At 37.5% G+C, this 23,026-nt stretch overlaps 1 protein-coding gene and 1 long non-coding RNA gene across 2 annotated transcripts; both read right to left on the reverse strand.

Moving 5' to 3' along the window:
* Positions 1 to 6,626: 6,626 nt before the first annotated feature.
* On the reverse strand, positions 6,627 to 14,475 carry LOC134793914 (uncharacterized). Its single transcript, XM_063765628.1, has 8 exons — positions 14,336 to 14,475; positions 13,350 to 13,470; positions 12,086 to 12,247; positions 11,517 to 11,616; positions 10,460 to 10,531; positions 9,548 to 9,656; positions 7,689 to 7,789; positions 6,627 to 6,766 (listed from the first exon to the last, which is right to left on the reverse strand). Exons 1-8 carry the CDS (start codon positions 14,416 to 14,418, stop codon positions 6,627 to 6,629), a joined length of 888 nt encoding a protein of 295 aa, XP_063621698.1. The 5' UTR covers positions 14,419 to 14,475.
* Positions 14,476 to 15,165: 690 nt separating this feature from the next.
* Positions 15,166 to 22,675, reverse strand: LOC134793859 (uncharacterized). Its single transcript, XR_010144596.1, has 3 exons — positions 22,455 to 22,675; positions 21,910 to 22,016; positions 15,166 to 15,271 (listed from the first exon to the last, which is right to left on the reverse strand). It is a non-coding gene; the product is annotated as an uncharacterized LOC134793859 (long non-coding RNA).
* Between the last annotated feature and the right edge of the window lie 351 nt (positions 22,676 to 23,026).

The raw sequence follows: 23,026 nt of genomic DNA on the forward strand, positions 1-23,026 counted from the left end.
AGATTAAATGGCCAAAAATTCAGAAAATTTGTATCTCTGGTTTCGGCGGTATTTAGATATTTAGTTTTTACTTGAGAATGAGTAGCTAAATTTCGTCAGCTTTAGTAAGACTATCATGGCGCATTTTGCAAACGTTCGCTTTTTTGTTTGCATCGGGAGGTCCCTGGTTCCATCCCCAGTAATTGTATGCTGCTACATAACTTTTTGTATTTTTTTATACTTAAATTTCGTATCAATTGTTGTTTTTTATTTTATTTTTTTATTTTGAAAAAATGAAAAAAGTCGTATTTTTTATTTATCAAGCGCGGGCTAAGCGCATTCGTTTATTTTTTGCAAGAGATGATGGCTTTTTGCGCTTTAAAGAAAATTTGATTCTTGAATATACGGCGCCATACCTTTGGCCTATGCTCGTCTAGATGGCGACACCATTTTATATTTAACAATTTTTACTCATATCAGTAAAAGAACATGGGTCAAAATCATATGGCGTTCTAAAAATAAAAAAAATCATTTATCCATACATATATACATTTATTGATTTTTTTTTTCATTTTCATTTTAATCCTGTATCGAAAGATGGCAGTAAATTTACTGTGACTACAAAATTTAGTATGACAATAACCCTCTACTACATATAGGGACCGTGCGCGTTGGAGGGTCTGCCATCTTGTGGCCTGAATCGGAAACATGTACATTGCCAAAACAAGTTCTACCATCTACCGTTCTTGTAGGTACGTTTCCTTATGCATCGTAGGTTCTGTCATCTTGTGGACTACATCGGAAGCATAAACGTCACATTTACGCCTCGCGCCAAAAATCTGACGGCTCCTATGGTACCCCCTATAGTTCACGCGCGCCCACTATAGGGACCGTGCGCGTTGGAGGGCCTGCCATCTTGTGGCCTGAATCGGAAACATATGTGCACATGTACATTGCCAAAGCAAGTGCTACCATCTACCGTTCTCGTAAGTACGTTTCCTTGTGCATAGTAGGTTCTGCCATCTCGTGGGCTACATCGGAATCATAAACTACATATCTACGCTTCGCGCCAAAGATCTGACGGCTCCTGTGCTGCCCCCTATACACTTTATTCTCTTTAGATAAGATATTTAAATTCTTACTCGAGAATAAGTAACCAAATTTCGTCAGCTCATCTAAATGCTATCATAGCGCAGTTGGAAAGACGCTTACAAGCAAGGATATGGGATAGGTACCCGGTTCGATCCCCAGTAAATGCAATTTTTTTTATTTTTTTTTTGCACTGAAACATCGTATTGCTGATTGATCAAGCGACCGCGAAGCGCGAGGTAAGCGTATTCGTTTGAGTTTTTGTTTGAAAATTTTTTTAGCGATTTTAGTTCAAGGGCATGGCTGTTCCAGGAGTCAATTTCCACTTACGTTTATAGCATGGGCGGTCACCATCCATAAATCGCAGGGGTTAACATTGCCTAGGGTAGTGGTCGACCTTGGGCTCAGGGAACTAGCTGTAGGTTGCTCGTACGTTGCGCTTTCCCGGGCTCAAAGTCTAACTAACAATAATGTTAGTTAGACTTTGAGCCTTTTAATTTGGATCGCCTCGCTAAAATGGCCCATAATTTCCGCAAATCATTTTTTCTTCGAGGCAATTACTCCGTTTTCATTTTTTCCCAGTGGAATTTCTTCGCTTTATTTAATTTTTCGTGTACATTTTTTCATAAACTAAATTTTCCTTTTCTCAATTTATTCCCTTTTCTTTTTAATCCCAGTAGTTTTTTTTTCACTAACTAAATATTCTCTATCTCCATATTTTCTCTTTTTTTTAATGCTAGTGGTAAAAATAACCAGGTTTTTTTCAAATAGGTAGGTTAGGGTTATTTTTTTTGATGACCCTAAAAACGAAACTGCTCCCAGAGATAGGTAGGTTAGGGTTATTTTTTTTTTGATGACCCTAAAAACGAAACTGCTCCCAGAGATAGGTAGTAGTAGTAGTAGTAGTAGTAGTAGTAATCACTTTATTGTACACAACACAGGTTTACAAAAATAAATTACAGTAATGGAAGTACAAAGGCGAACTTATCCTTATAAGGGATCTCTTCCAGCTAACCTTAGGTAGGTTAGGGTTATTTTTTTTTGATGACCCTAAAAACGAATCTGCTCCCAGAGATAGGTAGGTTAGAGTTATTGGCTGACAGCGTTTGGTTTTTTACTTGTAGTTTTGTAGATTATGTTTTAATTTTAGTGTTTTTGATATTTGTTGTATGTGAAATACCTACAAGTAACAAATATAATTACTACACTATTAACATACAGTAACAAGAAAATATTATCCTAGATATTTAAAAGAACGAAAACTATAAGGAAAAGATTAATTTAAAAATATTAAAAATAGGCGATTGCGGAAGAAAACCATTGGGAAAATATGGGAACGGAGTAATTGCTACCGAGAATGAATGATTTCGGGAAATTATGGGCAACGCAAAATACGAGAACGGAGTAATTGCCTCGAAGAAAAAATGATTTTCGGAAATTATGAGCCACACTCGCGCACGAAGCTTCTTAGTTGCAGTTTACAGGTTAATTCAAAGGTAATGTTGGTTTCCTAACATTAGTAGAGTTAGACCAAGAAAAGTCTGCAGAGATTTTGACACTGGCACAAATAACATTGGAACTGCGTGTGCTGTCGAAATCTCTTCAGACTTTTCTTGGTCTAACTCTATCCACTTTTCTATACAATTAGTATGGCGACGTGTATACTTAAGGGGCATCGACCGTACACTGACATCGGGATGATATTTTTATCATGTTATTTAGAAGTCATCGTGCGTCTCGCTTGCGCCAATACATGTACGGACAAGAACGAGTGAAATGCACGATAACTAAATGACATCAGTTAGATAGATGTCTTTCTGATATCAGTGTAAGTTTGAATTGGCCTGTTAGCCAAAAATTGTTTCGTATGTCCATATGTTCTACTCTACAGGTCGCATATCTAAACCAATTCCCGAATTTTGTAAGCAATTGATAGTTAAGTTTTTATGGTCAAATTAGATTCTCTAAATTCTTCAAAACAACGGAACCATACATTTATTCAGTTTTAAACTCTGCTCGCGAGGTCTACAGCTCACAGAGCCACTAGTACATGTGCGGACAAGTCCGAGCGAAATGCACTCATGAATGATACTAATACCTAACTGACATAATTAAGATTTCGTTTTGATGTCAGGTGCACGTACGCAATGGCCTGTTAGAGCCAAGTGTTTTTTTTATGATCATTTTCGTATTAAGCAGAAACCTCTTTAAACGAAGCTAAGCTTAGAAATAAATGAAAATTGGAAAAATTAAATGTCTCGTTCAAGACTCGAACTCATGAGTCTGGATCATCAGCCCATCACCAACTGAGCTACCGAGACATACTTATAAATTATGTATAAGGTCAATGTGGCTAATTTCGTCATAGGGCCTATTCCGTCCACAAGCGTATATTTCTTTGATTTTCAATCGTAGGATAATAAACCATTCGCTTTTGATTGCTGAAACTAAAAGCAATCGCTGCTTTGTTGACGAAATTATCAATGTTGTTCGTTGTTTCTAGAATAACGCTAGTGGACGGAATAGTCCCTATGACGGAATTAGCCACATTGATATTACAGGTCATTATTGCACAATAACAGCAGTCAAATTAAATATTAAATGTCTCATCAAAATAAATTTTGATGCCCAGTTTTACGACACTTGCAACATCACACACTCAGCAGCAATATTATAACGCTGCACACTGCAGGAATGACGCTGGTAAACTCTGAATCCAAATGTTACCCTAAAACAGAGCTTCTATATAGCCTTTTGTTTCCGATCCTTGGGTTTAAAAGCTTTTTTTTTGAAATGTTATCGTGTTTTCTACAAAATGTCCCGCAGTTCGGTGTACCTCTTGGCATAGGCCTCCTCCAACCTTCTCCACTGTACTCTGTCTTCTGCAACTCTGGACCAGTAAGGCCCCAAGGTTAAGCGGATTTCATCTACCCATCTTGTTTTTGGATGTTTTTGTTTTCTTCTTCCGTCTCTTGGGTACCATAGGGTAACTTGTTTGCTCCATTTGTCTAATTTGCATCTCAGCATGTGTCCTGTCCACCCCCACTTTAGATGGTCTATCCGACTTAGTATGTCTATAACCTTGGTTTTACTTCTTATCGCTGAATTTGAGATTTTGTCCTTTAGCTTGACTCCTAGGATACTTCTCTCGATTGCCCTTTGACATTTTGCCAATTTTTCTCTATCCTTGGCTGTAAGTGACCATGTCTCACATCCATAGGTTATGCATGGTAGAATACAGGTGTTGAAAGTCTTTCTCTTAGTGTGCATACTGATATCTTTGTTTTTCATTATTTCTTTTAAAGACCAGTACTTTTTCCATCCACAAGCTATTCTTTTGTTAACTTCCTTGGCCATTGAGTCTTTAGGGGAAATAATTTGTCCCAAGTAGACATATTCACTCACATATTCATAGGTGTTTCCATTTGCTTCTATGTTTATCTCTTTGGTATTGGTCATCAGTTTTGTTTTGCTCGCATTCATTTCTAGCCCTACCCTACTGCTCATAACTGCTAGCGACTCTATCATGTGTTTTAATTTAATTGGGCATTCTTCTAATAGGATTATGTCGTCTGCGAATCTTAGGTGATTTAGACTGTTTCCATTGATCTTGAGGCCATAAGCTTCCCAGTCCAGTTGTCTGAAGATATGTTCCAGTACGGCATTGAACAACTTAGGTGATAATGGGTCGCCTTGTCTGACTCCTCGGTTTATTGGAAAAGGGGCTCCTTTTGATTCGAGTTTTATTCGACTATTGCTCTTTTTGTAAATGTTTTTGATTAATTCTATGTAGGTGCTACTCACTCCTTGTTCGCTTAGACTATACCATATGTATTCGTGATTCAGGCTATCAAAAGCTTTGGAATAATCAATGAAAGCAATGTATAGGGGCTTCTGATATTCATTATATTTTTCCATTACTTGTTTGATTGTGTGGATGTGGTCAATGGTACTGAAGTTTTTCCTGAATCCTGCCTGTTCAAGTGGTTGGTTTTCATCCAGTGTTTGTGTGATTCTTTCTAGGATTATTTTTGCAAAGACCTTGTAGACGTTTGATATAAGACTTATTGGTCTGTAGTTTCCAATATCGTCCTTGTCTCCTTTTTTATGGAGAAGAATTATGTACGAGTCCCCCCACTGATCTGGAACCATGCCTGAGGTTAGAATGCTGTTAAAAAAATCCGTTAGGATTGGACATATTTCTTCTAGCGTGCCCCTCATTAGCTCATTATATATATTGTCCGGTCCGGGAGCTTTATCTAATTTTTGAGACATGATGGCTTTCTCCACTTCCTGTTTAAGTATGGGTGGTGTTTCCTCAAGGCTGAACAGAGCTTAATCTGCTCTTTCAAAACCCATTCATCGGGTCTTAACCCAAACAACTGTCGGAAGTCTAATGAAGCCTTTGTTTCGACAAATACCGCTCGATAACGTTGTTAAACGATGTTAATAAATTTAGTCTGGAAAACCTATTAGTAGAAAAAGGAACGAAATTTGAATGGGAGTTCGAACCTTCACGCCTACATTTTTCACATTGGCCGCTTTTTTAAACTGACAAATTACGACTGGTTTGGCCTAGTCTGTTGTGACCTTGCCTATGAAGCCAAAGGTCCTGGGTTCGGTTCCCGGTACCTAAGGGAATTATTGGTGATTGGCGCTTATCTCACGCAAGACTTTCACTCCATTTCGCATGCACCAATCAGCGTGAGCGATCTTCAAGGTCGTATAAAAATAAAATCAAAACCGTAACAAGTGAAATCTAAATCGGGGTCTATTTTTAATTACTTACGTAAGGTGTGACAAAAAATAAAAAGCCAAGGGATAATCCATTACTTTTTATTATGACTTACTATTCTAATTAAAACAAACACAAACACATTGTTAGAAATAATTTGACTATCCGTAATCATTTAAAATAATTATGAATTAGCTTGAGTTAAAATAAAACCTTGTAAAAACATATTTCTTAAATTATTATTTTTTACCTTAAGCCCGACCAAAACAGACTTGAACTGTCATAGAGACGACGCGAGAGGTACATATTGGCACTATTTTGAAGAAAACTCGTACCTTGTTCTGTCAATGAAAAGAAAAATGTGGTATCTATGTACGGGATGCATAAGAGTTAGGTTTTAGACGAGATTTATTCAAAGTAGTGCCGATATATTGATGTAAATCCGCAACACGCGTGACGCCTTTCCATACACATGTAGTCCCCATATTCCTTTTTGTACATCAACATCAAAGAAAACATTTTTACACAATTTGATGTAAAGTAGCTATGCCGGTATTCCCCTTCGTTTGTTATTTATTGTTTCTATAAAATGATTTTCGCTCGTAAGTTTTATAATTGTGAATAATAAAAAATCAAACGAAGGGCATAACTTTGGTAAGTATAACCAATTGTGGAAAAATATTTTGCGTAATGTCAATTTCCAGAAAGGAAAATGGGGACTACTGGGAATAAACGGTCGTCCACCATCGTCTTGAAGTGCCGACGAGTAAATTAATTTGTAAAGGTATAATAGCCATTTTCGTTCCTGCCGTTATCTTCTTTGTTAACAAGTATGACTTTCTTTTTTTTTTGCTTTGTAACTGTTAATTGTGGTAACGAGGACGTCTACGAGGAACCATACAATTTCTATGAGACTTATAAATGAGCCGCCCAGGCAGAGGCCAAATATTCCACCGAGGTTAGCTGTGAACAAATTAAGCCATATCAAATTTAAATTTAATGTACTTAATTAGAAAACCATTATTTAACTCCCTGCCGCTGATGTTACCGTCTGACAGACACGACAAGTAATACCTATCGGCTGTTACGACGTCGCCATTTAGCGGCGTATCATTTTCGTTGTTTTTACTGATCCATGACTTTTATTCCCTCAAGTTCACCTTTACCTGTTCTATATATTACTATTAAATAATAATAAATCATTATTAAAAAATAATTACTACTCCTCAGTGTAATGATTAGAAGAAGCTTACCTCAGTTGCAGAGAGTTAAAAGGCAAGTTAAAAGTTGAAAATGCTGAAAAGCGGCGAGGGCTACAGGAGATCGAGGCCGAGGGAGACAAATCAAAGGAGCTGCAAAACCAAGTGGTCACGATCCTCAGTAATGAGGGACCGACAAAGAACAAGTGACTATTGTCATCTCGGCTATGCTCCAAGTAATGAAATATAATGGAGATTGCTTCACCGATAAGAGCGGAGCTAGTTTATGATGAAGGAATATTTCTGTGGCCCTAGTGAATATGGGCACAAGGCTCGGGCAGCGCAGGTGTAATACAGTGAGTACAAAAGTGCAAGCCTTTGAAGAGCAGAGGCGAGTGGAACTCGATGCGAAGCGTGACAAGTTAAAGGCCCGCCCACCTGCGCCTGCGGTCATAAACTACAATTTTGTCGGAGAGGTGCTGACCTGCGGTGAGTGTCGACATACATTTACTACAAACATAGGCTACGTCAATCACCAGAGAGCTCACAATCGTCGCTCTCACTAGCCAGTACATACTCAGTCGCCGAGGCCGAAACCGGCCAGGACAGGATGATGATGATATCCCCTTTTACATCTAAGCTGCGCGAATCTTGTACCCTTTTTCACTAGGTCCACAGATTTTTACCTAACATCTGGTCCCAGGTGTAGATGATCTGTCTCCTGTACTTCATGCAGGTCCTAGATGCGTAGTGGACACCTAGTTTGGTGTAGTTTGTGTTCTTGGCACTGGAACCAAAACCAAAAAAGTTTAATACGAAAGTGGACGACCATACGAGAACGCCTTTCCATACAAATGTATAGTCCCCATTTTCCGCTCTGGATAATAAATAGCATATTTTTACACAATTTGACCTAATGTAATGTGAATTCTCTAAAATTAATAATTAAGATACTAATGTGTAAGGTCACCCGAGGCAAATGTGACCATGGGATAAATGCCACGTCTTATAATTAATTACACCTAAGATGGAACGTGTAAAGTCAGTTGCCCCCACCTATGGCAATGTTTAGACAGCGAGGTGAGCAAAACTCTCCGTGACATACAGCCGTATTCGAACAATGAGATACGTCAAATACTAGATATTAAAACGATATGGATTGGATATGTCAGTGTCAAACAAGTGTCAAAAGTGACGCTTTTGCTTGAAGAAAGGTCAATTTTGACAGTTGTTTGACACTGACATATCCAATCCATATCGTTTCAATATCTAGTATTTGACGTATCTCATTGTTCGAATACGGCCGAGAGTCTAATAAAACATTGTCTTATCTTCCCAGAGTGACACAAGCCTACGTCACAATAACATTGCCACTTTATATAGCGCTATCGCATATTATCATATAGTGCTGTCGCATGATGACGTAGGCTTGTGTCAGTCACGTGACCACGAAAATACGGGAAGAGAGTACCAGGCGGAGTATATTATTATACCATGGTCCGTGACAAAAATGCTTCTAGCCCAATCCATCTTCTTGAATTATAAAAAGAAGTCGCATTCGGGTGACCTCATACACGATGTAGGTAACAAAAATAGTGAGGATCCGAGTAAAGGCATATTCGGTATCGTGTTCTGTGGGCGCAGCACGGTTCCATTTTTATCGTCTATCACTATGCGCGTCCCTTTCGCACTTACGTACTTGTTAGAACGTGACAGGCATGGTGACAAGGGATAAAAACGCGACCGTGCTAAGCCGCCTGATTAGGAAAAAGTAATAGAAGAAAAAATGTTTTGATGCTTAATAAAAAATATTTAGTATGGGGCAGATCGGTCGTCCAAGTCCGCCAACCCTCTGTACAAAGACCAAGCATTTTTTGCGTAATAAATTTATTTTCTTCCTAATTTTAGGGTTCTGTACCTCAAAAGGAGAAAACAGAACCCTTATAGGATCACTCTTGCTTCTGTCTGTCTGTCCGTCTGTCACAGCGTATTTTCTCGGTAACTACTAGACCAATTAAGTTGAAATTTGGTACACATATGTACATTAGTAACCCAAAGACGGACATGTAACGTAAATAAATGAATTTTAAACATGGGGGCCACTTTTGGTGGGTAAATGAGAAAATAAAAAAATAAAGTATTCCAAACTATATCGTGTTATATGTCAAATGAAACAGCTCATTTTGAGAATTTCAAATATATATATTTTTTTTAATTTTAAAATAAATAGGTTAGAAGTTATTATTAAAGAAACTAACCAGAAAATTACCCAACCCCCCCCCCCCCCCCTCTTTCCCTTATCTCCGAAACTACTGGGTCAAAAATTTTGATAAAAATACAAAATAGTTCTTTACCTATACATGTCAGGAAAACCTATTAGAAATGTGCAGTCAAGCGTGAGTCGGACTTAATGTACGGCACCCTTGAAGCGGGATCCGACTCGCACTTGGCCGGTTTTTTCCTAATCAGAACACTATACCGAATATGCCTTTAAACGGACCCCCACTATATTTGTTACATCCTGTACCTACTTGAGCCAACTTACTTTTTCATTTTTCGTACGAACTCCACTTTCGGGTCGTACTCCACGTAGTCGCAGCTCTGGTAGCAGTCGTTCATGCGAATGAGGGAGTGCATGCCCGCAAAAGTGATTTCTGTTAAAGTAAAGTAAAATTATGTTAAAACTCACGTATACTCGACATGTTTCGTACCATACTGAGAAGCATCAACACGTGTTGGCGAACCGACGCAAGCGCGGCCATCGTGAACGCTACTCGTAATACTAATAATATATAATAATTCAGCCTACGTCCCACTGCTAGGCACAGCCATCCTCTCATGCGCGAGAGGGCTTTGGCTATAGTCCCCACGCTAGCCCAATGCTGATTGGGGACTTCACATACACCTTTGAATTTTTCGCAGATGTATGCAAGTTTCCTCACGATGTTTTCTTTCACCGAAAAGCTAGTACATGTAGTACTTAGTAGTAGTAGTTTCGTAATACTGTTAGTGCTTGAAAAAGGAGACCTAGGCTCTTCGAAACATGTCAAGCGTATGACTTAAATACGTGAGTTAAACTGTATATTTAGCTTAGTGTTAGTATGACTCACGAGAGTTTAAATTCGACAGTAAACTCGTTCAAGCTAACTGTATATAAAACATCCATAACTCAGGAACAAATATTAGTGATAAACTCACAAATAAATGCCCTTACTACGATTCGAACCTGGGACGTCCTGCTTCGTCGGCAGGGTCACTAGAGTCGGACCAAAAAAAGTCTGCAGCGGATTTGATAGTCCCCGCAATGCAAGTGTCATTTATACGTCATAATTTCATAGAAGTTTGACGTTTAAAATAACACTTGCACTGCGTGGGCTATCAAATCCACTGCAAACTATTCTTGGTCTGACTCTACCGACTAGGCTAGGAGTCCGTTGCTTCTTATATCGAGACTTACCCTGTTGTGGTACTATACATAAGTATCTCTCCCAAGTACAGGTCGGGTAGTCTTCTACGGACAAGTCTTCAGCTAAAAATAAGAATAAGAACAAGTAAACATTTATTGCCACACACAAAAAAAGAGAGATTACAGAATATAGTTTGTCAAAGGACTGTCTCATTTCAAGCATAGACAGAGAGAATCATACTATCTTTGTCTTACACTAGTACGAGCACCCAAAAGAAAAGGATGAGTATAGTTTTTTTGTTCTTATTTACTGAAAAATTTGGTTTGACCAACGATATATTAAAAATCAAAAACAATTAGGAACGGGCTTAGCATATGCTGCGCCAGCCATTTCGTTACAAATGGACCGCGCAGCGCTGATTTGCAGTCCGTCCCCTTACTGAACCATATTAAAGGTGACAGTCCATTTCCAACGACAGCTGCACTACTGTTGAGACGTTTCTGTCATTCATTGTCTTGTCATTCATTTTACTATGGAAATTGACAATAACATCGACGAGTAGTGCAGCTGCGGTCAGAAATGTAATGTTACCTTAAGAGGAAAGCGGACGGCCGCTTCTCCATACAAACGCAGTCCCCATTTTCCTCTCTGGATATTGACATTATGAAAAATATTTTTACATAATTTAATGTATAATGACAATAGCCATGCCCCTACGTTTGGCTTTGATCGAGACAGACGCGGCGGGGGACTTTGTTTTATAAGGTGCAGTGATGCAGGATATTTTTTAACAGAAATAGATTAATTTTAGAATACCTTAATTAAACCAAAAATTACAAAGTTAAACTCTAGCATAAGTATTATTACAGTTTTATACAGTTTGCAAAATTTTCATACAATTCGCAAGTCTCAGCCAAAAAGAAAAAAGTGTTTACATTATATACAAATATTAGTCGTAAAGTGAGTTGGGGTAAATAGTATAAATGCTGACAGAATGTACGTGATTGAATTTATTATTCTTTTTTTAGGGTCTGAGGTTATGACAAACAAAAGAAGTCATTGATTAAACAGGATATTCTTAAGATAAAGCAAGTATTAAGTACATACCTGAACAAAGAAATGGGAGACATTTGCACGCATTCGCGATTGTTCTCATTAGCAGTGTTGAAATGCACTTTTGGTAAACACTGGCTCCGATGGCTTGGTCCTTAATAAAATATACTGTTACGAATCTTAATGTGTATATTTATATGTATAGGTTGCAATGTCTTGCGTATTTGCTCTTAGAATTATTTTTTTAATCACAAAACTAGAGGATAGAGATGCTTATAGTACGACATAAAATAGTAGAAATTAAATAAAATGTAACGAAAAATTTCCATACTAAATTGTTGCCATGTTTAAGCATTTTACGTCAAAAATGTGACAGTTACGGAGGAAGGGGCGCCCTCAATAATTTTCTACTTTTTCTTGTCGGACTACCAAGAGGCCCCCGTAAAGTAAGGAAATTCAGTTTGCAATAAAATATTTAAAGCCATTATGTTTCAATATTACGTGAAAACTAGAGGGTGTCTTGGAATGTACTAGGGGCTGTCACCAAGGGGAATATACAGGGGAAGCCGGGGTAATATTTTTTAATAAAGGGTCACGTAGCATGGGCGTGTTTCCCTACTTACTGTACTTAAGGAGCATTTCCTGGTTTTCAGAGGCAGGGCTTTGACCTCTGGAGAGGAATCGATGGCAAAGATCTCGATTTCCACTTCAAAATAGCTGGTTGAAGCAAGGGATATGGGGCTGTCTATCACGGTGGCCTTGTTGTTAGGGTCGAAAATGAACATCTGAAAATAAAACAGAAGAGAGGCTTTAAATAATAAGTTAAATTATAATATTATATAGCGTTTTTGAATTTCACATTAATGTTAAATAAATTTTGTTCATACCACCAAACCGTCAATTTACGCATAAAATCGAAAAGGCCTATAGATAAAAGTGTTATTAATTATCCATGTTTTATCATAAAACATGGTTAATTAATATACCTACAACCCGAGCGGTTAAAACAGATTTGGGATATTAATTAATGGTTTAATTACTGTTTACTGTGTACACGGTGATATAAGGATAAGCATATTGGTTTTAATAGATACGTTTGATGGGTGACATTTATTTACCCCTCAGGGCAGTTTCCAACGTTACACATTATTAAATTTCAAACTGAATCGAATGCGGTTTTAGTGTACAAACCTGGCGAACTGGTAATCTGTGGGCCCCTTTAGGGAAGTCCTTATAGGTCATGGTTCGTCTTAAAGAAGTTTAGAATTACAGAGGTAAAACGCATGAAATATTGATGAGAGAGGTCATTATACAAACGTGTACAGTCTTATTGTCTTGTTCGAGTTACAGAGGCTTGCTAGTAAGGACCTATATCTCGAATATAGAGGTGATAAAACAATACGTCTATTTTTTCGAGTTATAGAGAGGTCAAATTTCGTTTTTCGAGTTATACTTTTAATCAAATTTCGAGTTGTAGAGGTAAAAATTGTACTGGACAATCGTTGAAGGGAGTCGTTGATTATACTTCGTCCAACTTCGTCTAAATGAGGATAAACATTTCAAGTTTTGGAGGTTTTTGAATGTAAGGGAATAGCAATTTATTTCATTTATTTTATTGCGGCCTAGTCGAGGTTCAGATTTACGAGATACACCTGTTATACAAGGACATGAGACAAAGGTGATGCAACGGAAAACTGTGTCGCCAAAATTACTTTTAGTTTTACTATAATTATTGTATGTACCTATGTTAATTTGTAAGGTCTATGTATGGGCTTTAGTTTCGTTATCTGAAAATAAATGATATTTGATTTGATAGGTTTAATGTCCGTGGTTTAGTGAGACGTATAAATTATAGGCTGGGAGTAATAAGTATATACTAGCACTTACCGACACTGCTCCATCGCGTACAGTTCCATTTGCATATTCTTTGACACCGTTTACTGTAAGCTCGAGTCCTTGGGAAATTGTGTTACCGGGTACAAACTTTGTGTTAGTGGGAGCGAAACGTCTGGAAAAAGTCAAACTTAGTTCATCGATAAAGAGGATAGAAGATGACCACTGCTCCATACAAACATAATAGTCCCCATTTTCCTCTCTGAATAATATTTTCACACGATTTGATGCCCCTTCGTTTGCTTCTTACGATTAAAGGTCTCTGCCCACTACACCGTATCATACCATGACCGTAGTAGGAACGTGTCAGGCAAAAATTAATTATTTGTACTAAAAAGTATGAGACTATGATTGTCCACTAGCTCGTTCCGTCACCGGCCATACCCGTCGCGGACCGCCAAAAATTTTCGGCGAAGATATTTTGCTGGTGCCGAAACGCTCCGTGCATAAGTGAGCATACGGGTTATAACCGCTTATGGTGACCGTTCTAAGCCCGTTATACTTAAACGCGTTGCCATATTTCTTACTCGCTCTTGCTAGACTGATAACTATTCACTCGCTCTATCTGACGAGTCTTGCTCTCTCGAATAAAACGTGGGTACTAAGGGGATAAAACGCGGATGCTACGGGGATAGGCGGATGCTATGGGGATGATACGCGGTTACTACGGGCACTAAACCCGTTATGTACGGATATAAAACAACGTGGACACGGTATATGGACGAGGGCACGGATATGTTCACAGCACGATCATGGTATGATACGGTGTAGTGGGCAGAGACCTTTATTAATTTTTGTTGCCATCTAGTGACTACTTTGGCCCACCATCATTAAACCGGCAGACAAGTCCAGTCTAGTCCCACTTTAGCCTGGCGGTATTCATCTCAACATCGACGACTGGTGAAGACAACGCCACGTCGTCATGGCCCGGTTTCTTGAACTGTCGACAGATGTTGGTTTTAAAGAATATCTGAACTTACTTGAAATGAGCGATGTCAAATTGACAGCAATTGCCGACGACGGTGAGCACCTCGAGGAACATCTCCGAACACTTGAACTCCATCGACCACCATCGGCATTTCACCAACGTCACGTCACATGGCTTCTTGAACTGTCAACAGATGTTAAAGTTAGGACGCTAAGCTCGAAGAATTTCGTTCACTGATCCACCTGTTTCTATCTCTATCGCACGCGCATAATTATATTGTTGTCCCGCTGGCACAGTGGCATTGACCTCCGGCATCATGAGCGGGCTAGAAATATAATTATGCGCTTGCTATAGAGATAGGAACAGGCGGGTCAATGCACGAAATTCTTCGTGCCTAGCGTCCCTACTTTAGTTTTAAAGACAGATATAGAATGAGACGCTTACACTTAAAGATAATTGAAGTGTGTGGAAAAGGGAAGCCATCACGTACTCATATGAACATTTCATGAGTGCAAAAGAGGCACACTACAAATGACAAACCGTGACCACCTTTGAGCTGCATAACGGCCCCTAACGGCCTCGTGACTATACTATACCAAAACGAAAGGTTAGGTTAGGTTAGGTTAGATTAGGAAAATACGAAAAGCTGTATTCAGGAGAAACAGTACCCACCGGTAACTGTGATACCGTGTCTCCTAAATACAGCTGTTGAGAATTGGAATATAGGTACTGTTACAAAAGTAAATAATTTACAGAATTCGAACCCCGGACTGCTTCGTAGGCAGAGTCACTACCGACTAGGCTAGGAGACCGTCAAATGTAAAAGATTTTTACCATTTGAAGTAATATTTCCAGAGTAAAGCCCAGATCTTGCATGAGACGGTGCATTTTCAGGACATGCATTGGCGGCGTATAAGGAACATGAAGAATGTCAATAAAACTGTCAAAATAGTCGTTTATCTCACTGGCACCATAACCTCGGCTGTATCTAAAACAATTAGGTATTATCTATTAGGGCATCCGCTAGCTGGCGTTATTGTAGGTGAAATCTGTCGCACGCGTCCGCACCAGTCAGCTCTGGGCTGGTTAGTGTCAAGCGGACCGTCCGTGCGGATCGCTCCGCACCCGACCAATATGTATTAAGTTCAGGGAGCTTTATAGAGTAAAGCTTATGGGTCCGCGCGGACGCTCTCATACAATGAACGAACTTAACTCCCTGAACTTAAGGCTGGTTTTAGTGTCACGCGGACTGTCCGTGCGGATTGCTCCGCACCGCCAAATTGTATGAGAAAGCTGTCAATGACCGTCCGCGCGGACCCGTCAGTCAGCTTTACTCTATAACGCTCCCTGATTCCCTGAACTTAATACATATTGGTCCGGTGCGGATCGATCCGCACGGACGGTCCGCGTGACACTAAAACCAGCCATACTATTTTTCCGTTTACCCGCTCTCCCGCTCCGTGCCACCGCGACACCTAGCGGAGCTTTTACAAAAATAGTAATTATTACTTATGATACCAAAATAATGTAAATATATATCCTAGCTATATTTATTTATTTTATTTACATGGAGAACCAACAGCTATAACTATGCTAATACAGTGAATCCTGGATAAATGAGACTTCAAGGGACGAGCAGATTTGTCTCACTTAAAGAGTATTCCACTTACCCAGGCTCTCAGTTAGCCAGGTACAAATAAATTTCTGTCTCATTTACAGAGGGTCCCATTAATAGAGGTGAGAATAGAGGATATTTCAGTTATAGAGGTGGTTAATAAGGTATTTTGTAATTATCTTCATAAATAAATAAGGTAAAATAGTCCTTGTCAGGGACAACATTTTTATGTCAGTTAAATATTTCTTTGAATTTATTTTGAATGATTCTCCAAAGGATATTTTTTTTCAATTAAATTTGATACGGACTTCATTGCGTCTTAGACATTTATTAAATGAAAATTTGTTTATTCGTGTTACTTAGCAAGATTTCAGCTTTCGTTTCGATAGTTTTAACTACATAAAGTAACTAAATGAAACTTGAAGTCGTTTAGACACAATTAAGCAAATGCAGAATTTGTGGATAGACCAAGAGTTAGTAAGAAGACGGAAATTGATCAATAAAGTCCAAGTTAGAGAGGTCATAGATTGACGTTATCTCAGATACAGAGGTCAATTCCTATAAAATTCTTGAAAAGCAATTAGGAAAATGTAATCTTATAAATATAGTCTCAGTAGGTAAAATACACTCTCTGTCTCAATTATAGATGTAAATGTGACTATAAAATCACAACAACTAATCCCAGTTATAGAGGTTCGTTTTATATCACTAATAGAGGTAATTCAGTGCTAAAGTGTCGGGACCGCACCATGAGTCCCAGCTATAGAGGTTTCTCACTTATCCAGGTCCCACTTAACCAGGTTTCACTGTAACAACATCAACATATAAGTGTTTTATATTATATGTATATTATATTTGCTGAAACTTTTTTTTCATAAGCGATTTTCAAGATTGTGTACCCTTTTACTTATGCTAAAAAAACGAGGTACTCGAGGTAGTCATATGTGGTGTGTGTGTGTGTGTGTGTGTGTGTGTGTGTGTGTGTGTGTGTGTGTGTGTGTGTGTGTGTGTGTGTGTGTGTGTGTGTGTGTGTGTGTGTGTGTGTGTGTATGTGTTAGGTTGGTTCACGTTTGTATGGGAAAAAATTTAAACTCTAGCTAGAACAAGCGGCACCCCCTCATTTTGTTACACTTATTATGTTGACAAAATGTACGTATATTTCAAAGTGGTTGAGCACTTAGTTGAGATAAAATTACGAAACTTGGTGTATTTTATCAGCATAATAAGTGTAACAAAAGGCACGTATTTAACCGGTCAACTGATTAATCGAATTTGAGTAGTTTAAAAAAATAGAAATGGGTACTAAAATTGATAGATTGGCAACAAAACAGGTCCTATAAGTATATCAATATGAGACAACATTTTAATGCCATTACAGCTTTTGTTTATTTTTAGGCAGGTAACAACTATTTATTTGGTAACTGAATTATTATATTGGAGACCATTTTTGAGGCACATTTTAAAAATAAAACGGCTATCTATTTATTCAAAAATGAAGTTGTTTTAAAAAATATTTTGTTAGGTCACTACACGGTCAACCTAACACGCTCCTCCTCGCTTCGCTCGTCGTCGCACCTATCTTTTGACTCTTGCAGAACACCGTGATAACTATAGAAATTAGTAATTAAAAATTTAAAGACCAAACAGTATAATGGCCATTAGGTGTTTCATAATTAGGAATTTCGACTATAAGTATAGGTACTGACTATAAGTATAGGTAAATAAAGGATCATGCCGAATTTGACCTACGATTCGATAAGTATGCTATATATACGATAAATTTAATCATATTTCTTACAATCTCATACATATATTATATTAGATTCCAACGGACACTTTTTAGTAAAGAAAATAAGTTAAAGAGTAATTAAACCAAATCAACACATCTCACGCCATTACATAGAATCAATGACATTTCATAAATGGATGTCCAGAGCCAAACAAAAAAGTATGGCTGCAAAATACTTTTCTACGATGTTCCTGTTGATGCTTATAACGCTCACTTCAAAGAAAAACATTCATACCACTAACGACATAGGTACTTTTTTAAGCACTAAGTATCAAAATTGCAAAAATAACTGCGATACAGTAAAAACTTTTTATTGCAATTACTTTAATTGTAACATACCCAAATGACTTACGTCAAAAGTGAATAGCGAACGAATATGGAACGAATAGAGTCGCTATGGATTGTGTTTTCATATTAATTATTACATATTTATTTGATAGTATTGTATGAAATCTAGAAGAGCACTTAGAGCACCAATTTACAATTAGCTTTCACCGGCTTTTCCCACTGGAGTAGTTTTTTACTTCTTTAAAATTGATTAACTTTTTTAATAAAACCTTATTTATCAGGGTATGAATAACACGAAAATCGGTTAAAACTTAAAAATACATTAAAATAAAGGGAAAAATATATATCTAACTTTTTTTTTTATTACCTTTATGATAAACCTTTTAGGCAAACATTTGTCATTGAAAAATTATTCTTTGGAATGAGTTACTTATCGAATTCATTATAATATAACAATCCTGTGATTGTTACTGTATTTCTTCTCTCTCTGGAATTGAAGTATAAAATAATATATGTTTACTTAAGTGATTGGTTTTACATTTGATGCTATAACAATTTCTACTATAAAACAGCTCTAGTTGTTATAGTCTATTCCAGTTCGCATGCTATGTCTTATTCATTTAAGGAAGTCGTATTAAATATATTATTTTATTTTAAAAAAATGTATTAACCTAATACCAACTCATTCGATTTTTGTTCCTTGACAGCCTTTAAATGCCCAATATCATCGATATGTTTACACTATTTACGGCACCTTATTTCCTTGTAATAAGGCATAATAATATTTAATATGGCCCGATACAAGACAGAACTCCTAACCTCAAAATCGTAGAGAAATTCCGCTTTAATAATGTTCTATGAAGTGTCCGTGCATTTCTAATAACTGTCGGGACTTTCATTTCATGTTTGGAACCTAACAATATACCACCTATGTTTAGCGAGTGTTGGGCCAAATTTGTATGGGAGCGGAACATCATCCTTTGTGATGTTTTGTGGATTTATTAGGAAATTTGTCAATTTAAAGCACTAGGTATGCATATGTTTAAATTATTTAAAAATGGAGAAATTAAAGCTTAAATTTGTATATTTATATGTATCTGTATCTTAGGTATTCTGTATATGTAAATATCCCTTTTAATTCTAGTTCCCTATTTTTTTTTTGGGTGGCTTGATTTTGCTGCCAGTTTTTTTAATAATATGATGCTTAAATTTGAGGCTAATATAAATTTATTGGCGCTAAAATATTAATGCACAGCCAAATAATATTATTATACGCCCAGTGAAAGTTCCTGTTTAATATTTTAGTTGCCCGGTTAATAATAAGCCGTAACAAAATAAGGATTGCCCCGTCGGAAAATAATAAAAAATGTTTTTTTAACCACCCTAATGTGTGTGTGTGTGAATGACCCATTCACAATGTATGTAATACCGGTACCTATTACCCTTATTTATACCCGTATTGAACCTTCATATCCTTGCCTGTGGGTGTTTGCCAAAGACGGATCGTTCTCGTATTCAATCAGATACGGCCTAGATAAGTTTGTTTTCGGTCAGTGAGTGTGTAAATAATCTAGTACCCTTCGCTTGAGTATAATACGGGCATGTTATCAATGTTCGCTTTCAATACATACCTTCGCCTTAACTAAATAGCATTAATTAAAGGATGACTCAAGTTAGACCGGGCCGTGTCCGGGCCGGAGCTTCCTGAGCTTCGTTTTCTATGGGAAGCATCACGTGATCACCTGTCGTCTGTCATAGAAAAGTAAGCGTCGGAATCTCCGGGCCGGACTCGGCCCGGTCTAACGTGAGTCAGTCTTTAAATCATAATTCCGCTATGAATTTCAATCATGGAATTCATGAGCGAATTCAGCATTTAGGATTTGGAATAAGTTTTAGTATAATTTTACAATTTAAGTTTAAGTGACAAGGCAAAGTAAGGGAGCGATGATAGATAATTTTAGAATTTTATTTTCCTTACTTTTATACTATTTTTACGCAGCTCAATTTGTTAAGAGTTTAAAGGATATGTATTTCTTGGTAACATTTGTAAATTAATATTTTACTTGGGCGAAGTTGGGCACCAACGGCGAAGTTAGGGTTCCTTACGGTAGATACTTTTGCTAACCCTGATATTGAATTTGACCAATCACGTCTCGCCGCGGTCAAAAGGACAAAACCAAAGGATAATTTCGGCCCAATTCAAACTTTAAGATACGTCAATTAATAGATCTATAAACGATATGGATTAGATATGTCGGTGTCAAATGTGACGTTTCTTCAAACAAAAACGTCACTTTCGACACTGACACATCTAATCCATATCGTTTCTAGATCTATTAATTGACGTATCTTAACGTTCGAATCGGGCAGTTTTTGATTAAAAATAAACTTGTTGATGTCTTTTATTCTGTCCTTTTATCTTACAGGGAATACAGGGATACCTACTTACCTAACTTTGTTTAATTATTTAGGTTGTATAGTAGAAAAAATATTATACTTATAAAATAGTGATATACAGTGAAACCTGGTGGCGTAGCACGGTCGCGTTTTTATCCCTTGTCACTATGTCTGTCACGTTCTAACAAGTATGTAAGTGCGAAAGGGACGCGCATAGTGATAGACGATAAAAATGGAACCGTGCTGCGCCCACTGGTTAATTGGCACCTGGATAAATGGAAAACCTCAATAATTGCAACGAAAGGTCCGGTCCCGGTCCCTTGAGACCAAAATGCCTCTATAATTGAAAGTTTGGAACCTCTATAATTGCAATTTAGATTTTAGTGCTTTTCGTAATTTTGCCTCTGTAATTGACCACATCGCAACTAAGACCTCTATAATTGACACTGTGCTAAAAAAATCCGTTATTTTAGCTCTTCTTATTACCTCTATTATTGAAACGAGACTTATTGATTACCTCTGTAATTGAAATAATGTAGTTGTAGACAGCAGTAACAATATTTTAATAGCAATGATCATTTTATTTTAAATCTTCATCCAGAATTCAATTTATTTATTGGGTATCTAATATCTATCACAGCCAAATAGGTAGGTAGGTGAAATAGTTTTGATTAAATCAAAAACAAAGTATGCTTTTTACATTCCAATAAAACTTTCTTCTACAATTCAAGGGATTTTTTTAAACCCAAATGATTAATAAGAAAATAAAGTAGTAATTAATGTAGTATAAAAGTGCAAGTCATAGACCAGAAACCCAGAAAGTAAGCTTGTAAATCTACTTTCAATGGTTATTTGCACCTCCATAAAAGAAATTTGTCAGAACGCAACCTCTATTAATGAAAACCTCTATAATTGACACAACGAATTTTTGAACCTCGTTAATTGGCACGACCTGCTTAAATGAAAAACCTGGTTAATTGACAAAAAAATGCCGGTCCCTTGAAATTGCAATTATCCAGGTTTTACTGTACTTAATCAAGATTTTCAAACTCTTCAAAAAAATCAACTAAAAAGCTCTCCATAATATCACGATTGTATAAAATATTATTACCGAATACGGCGCTATACGTATCGCGCCTGCATGTTTCCGCCACGGCAGACGATGTGGTGGAATATCTTCGCAAGAAGACCCGTTACGAGTTGAAAGTGTTCCAGCTGCGATCGCGACATTACGTGCACTTCAGCTCGTTTGTGGTGCGCGTGCCGCGGCCGCTGCTGGAAGCCATCGCGAGCACGGACTTCTGGCCGAAGGGTGTGATATTTCGGCGGTTCCGTGGGAATCTGCCGAATCCTACACCAGAGCAAGTGACGCCGCAACAGAAAACTGCGTCACGAAAATGATTTTTTAGTATTTAAGTTTTTTATTATTGTATATATATGTTAGTTTGTAAGGTATGTATCTATGGGCCTTAGTAGCCTGAAAATAAATGCTTTGATTGATTGATTGATTGATTATTTCGTAAAATTATACACCTACAATATCTTAGATACGTTCCCAGTTTTAGGTCCATACAGTGGCAAGGGGTCGCAAATCATGAATGAAGGAAAGGCAATCTGGTCAGTCCCGTAGTAGGTGGACTCCACCTAAGAAATAAAACAAGAAAACTTTATTGTCAAAAATTTCATTTTTGATGCAAGCTTTTACATATAGCCGACTGTACTTTTCTTTCAACAGTCAACTTATACTCATCGATATCGATACCATTCTAACAAATCCAAACACAATGAGGTTGCCTCATTTTATCATAGAGCTCCTATGATCACCTCCGGTATACATCATGAGGTCAGCTCGATGGTACGGTCGGTGCCCCAAATTAAGTACCCAAGTTGCCATACTAATTGTATAGAAAAGGGGATACCTACTTATGTTAGGGAACTGTTGCATTGTCACCCAAGTTACATTTATGTATGTGAAGTTTCAGCTCAATTTTATAATGGGAAGAGGGTCTAATTTAGCTAGCAAGATTTGTCACGATAAACATTACAAGTTAAATAAAATCTTTTAAAATACAAAATATTTACCACAGTGACGATAGGGTCGGAGCTGTACTTCTGATAGATCATGTGTCCAAGCACGCCCCACAGCGCAAAGCCAGCGACAATGATGATGCCCCACAGCACGACAGTGCCTTTTCCTTTCTTCAGGTAATACGCCCCGTGGAGCGTACTGTGATCGCAGAACGTGTGCAATTTTTTTGAAAGCGTTCGGTGGAGATGTGATCGCATTGTGAGCTGAAATAAAACGTGAGGGAGAAAATGTTTAAAAAATTGATAGCGCTTAGTCCGAGAGGTGATCAAAATTGAACTAGAAGTCAATTCAAAATAAATATTTGGGGAAAATCTTTTAATAATTTGATATTTATTGAAATCAAAGCATTACAGCTAACACTAATGCACTGTAAAATTAAGTAATAATAAAGCGATTAATAAGCTACCTATTGCATGTTTGATTCGCAAAAACGAAAAAATCTTTAAAAATTTTATGACTTTGGTCGGCAAATAAGTCGCAGTCAGGTGCAAAAGATAAAAAAATATTAAGGAGTGTCCGGGAACATAATATCAAAACTGTAACAAGTTGTTACCTCTGAATCGGC

Source organism: Cydia splendana, chromosome 9, assembly GCF_910591565.1.
Source record: "Cydia splendana chromosome 9, ilCydSple1.2, whole genome shotgun sequence".
In the NCBI taxonomy this organism is placed as follows: Eukaryota; Metazoa; Arthropoda; class Insecta; order Lepidoptera; family Tortricidae; genus Cydia; species Cydia splendana.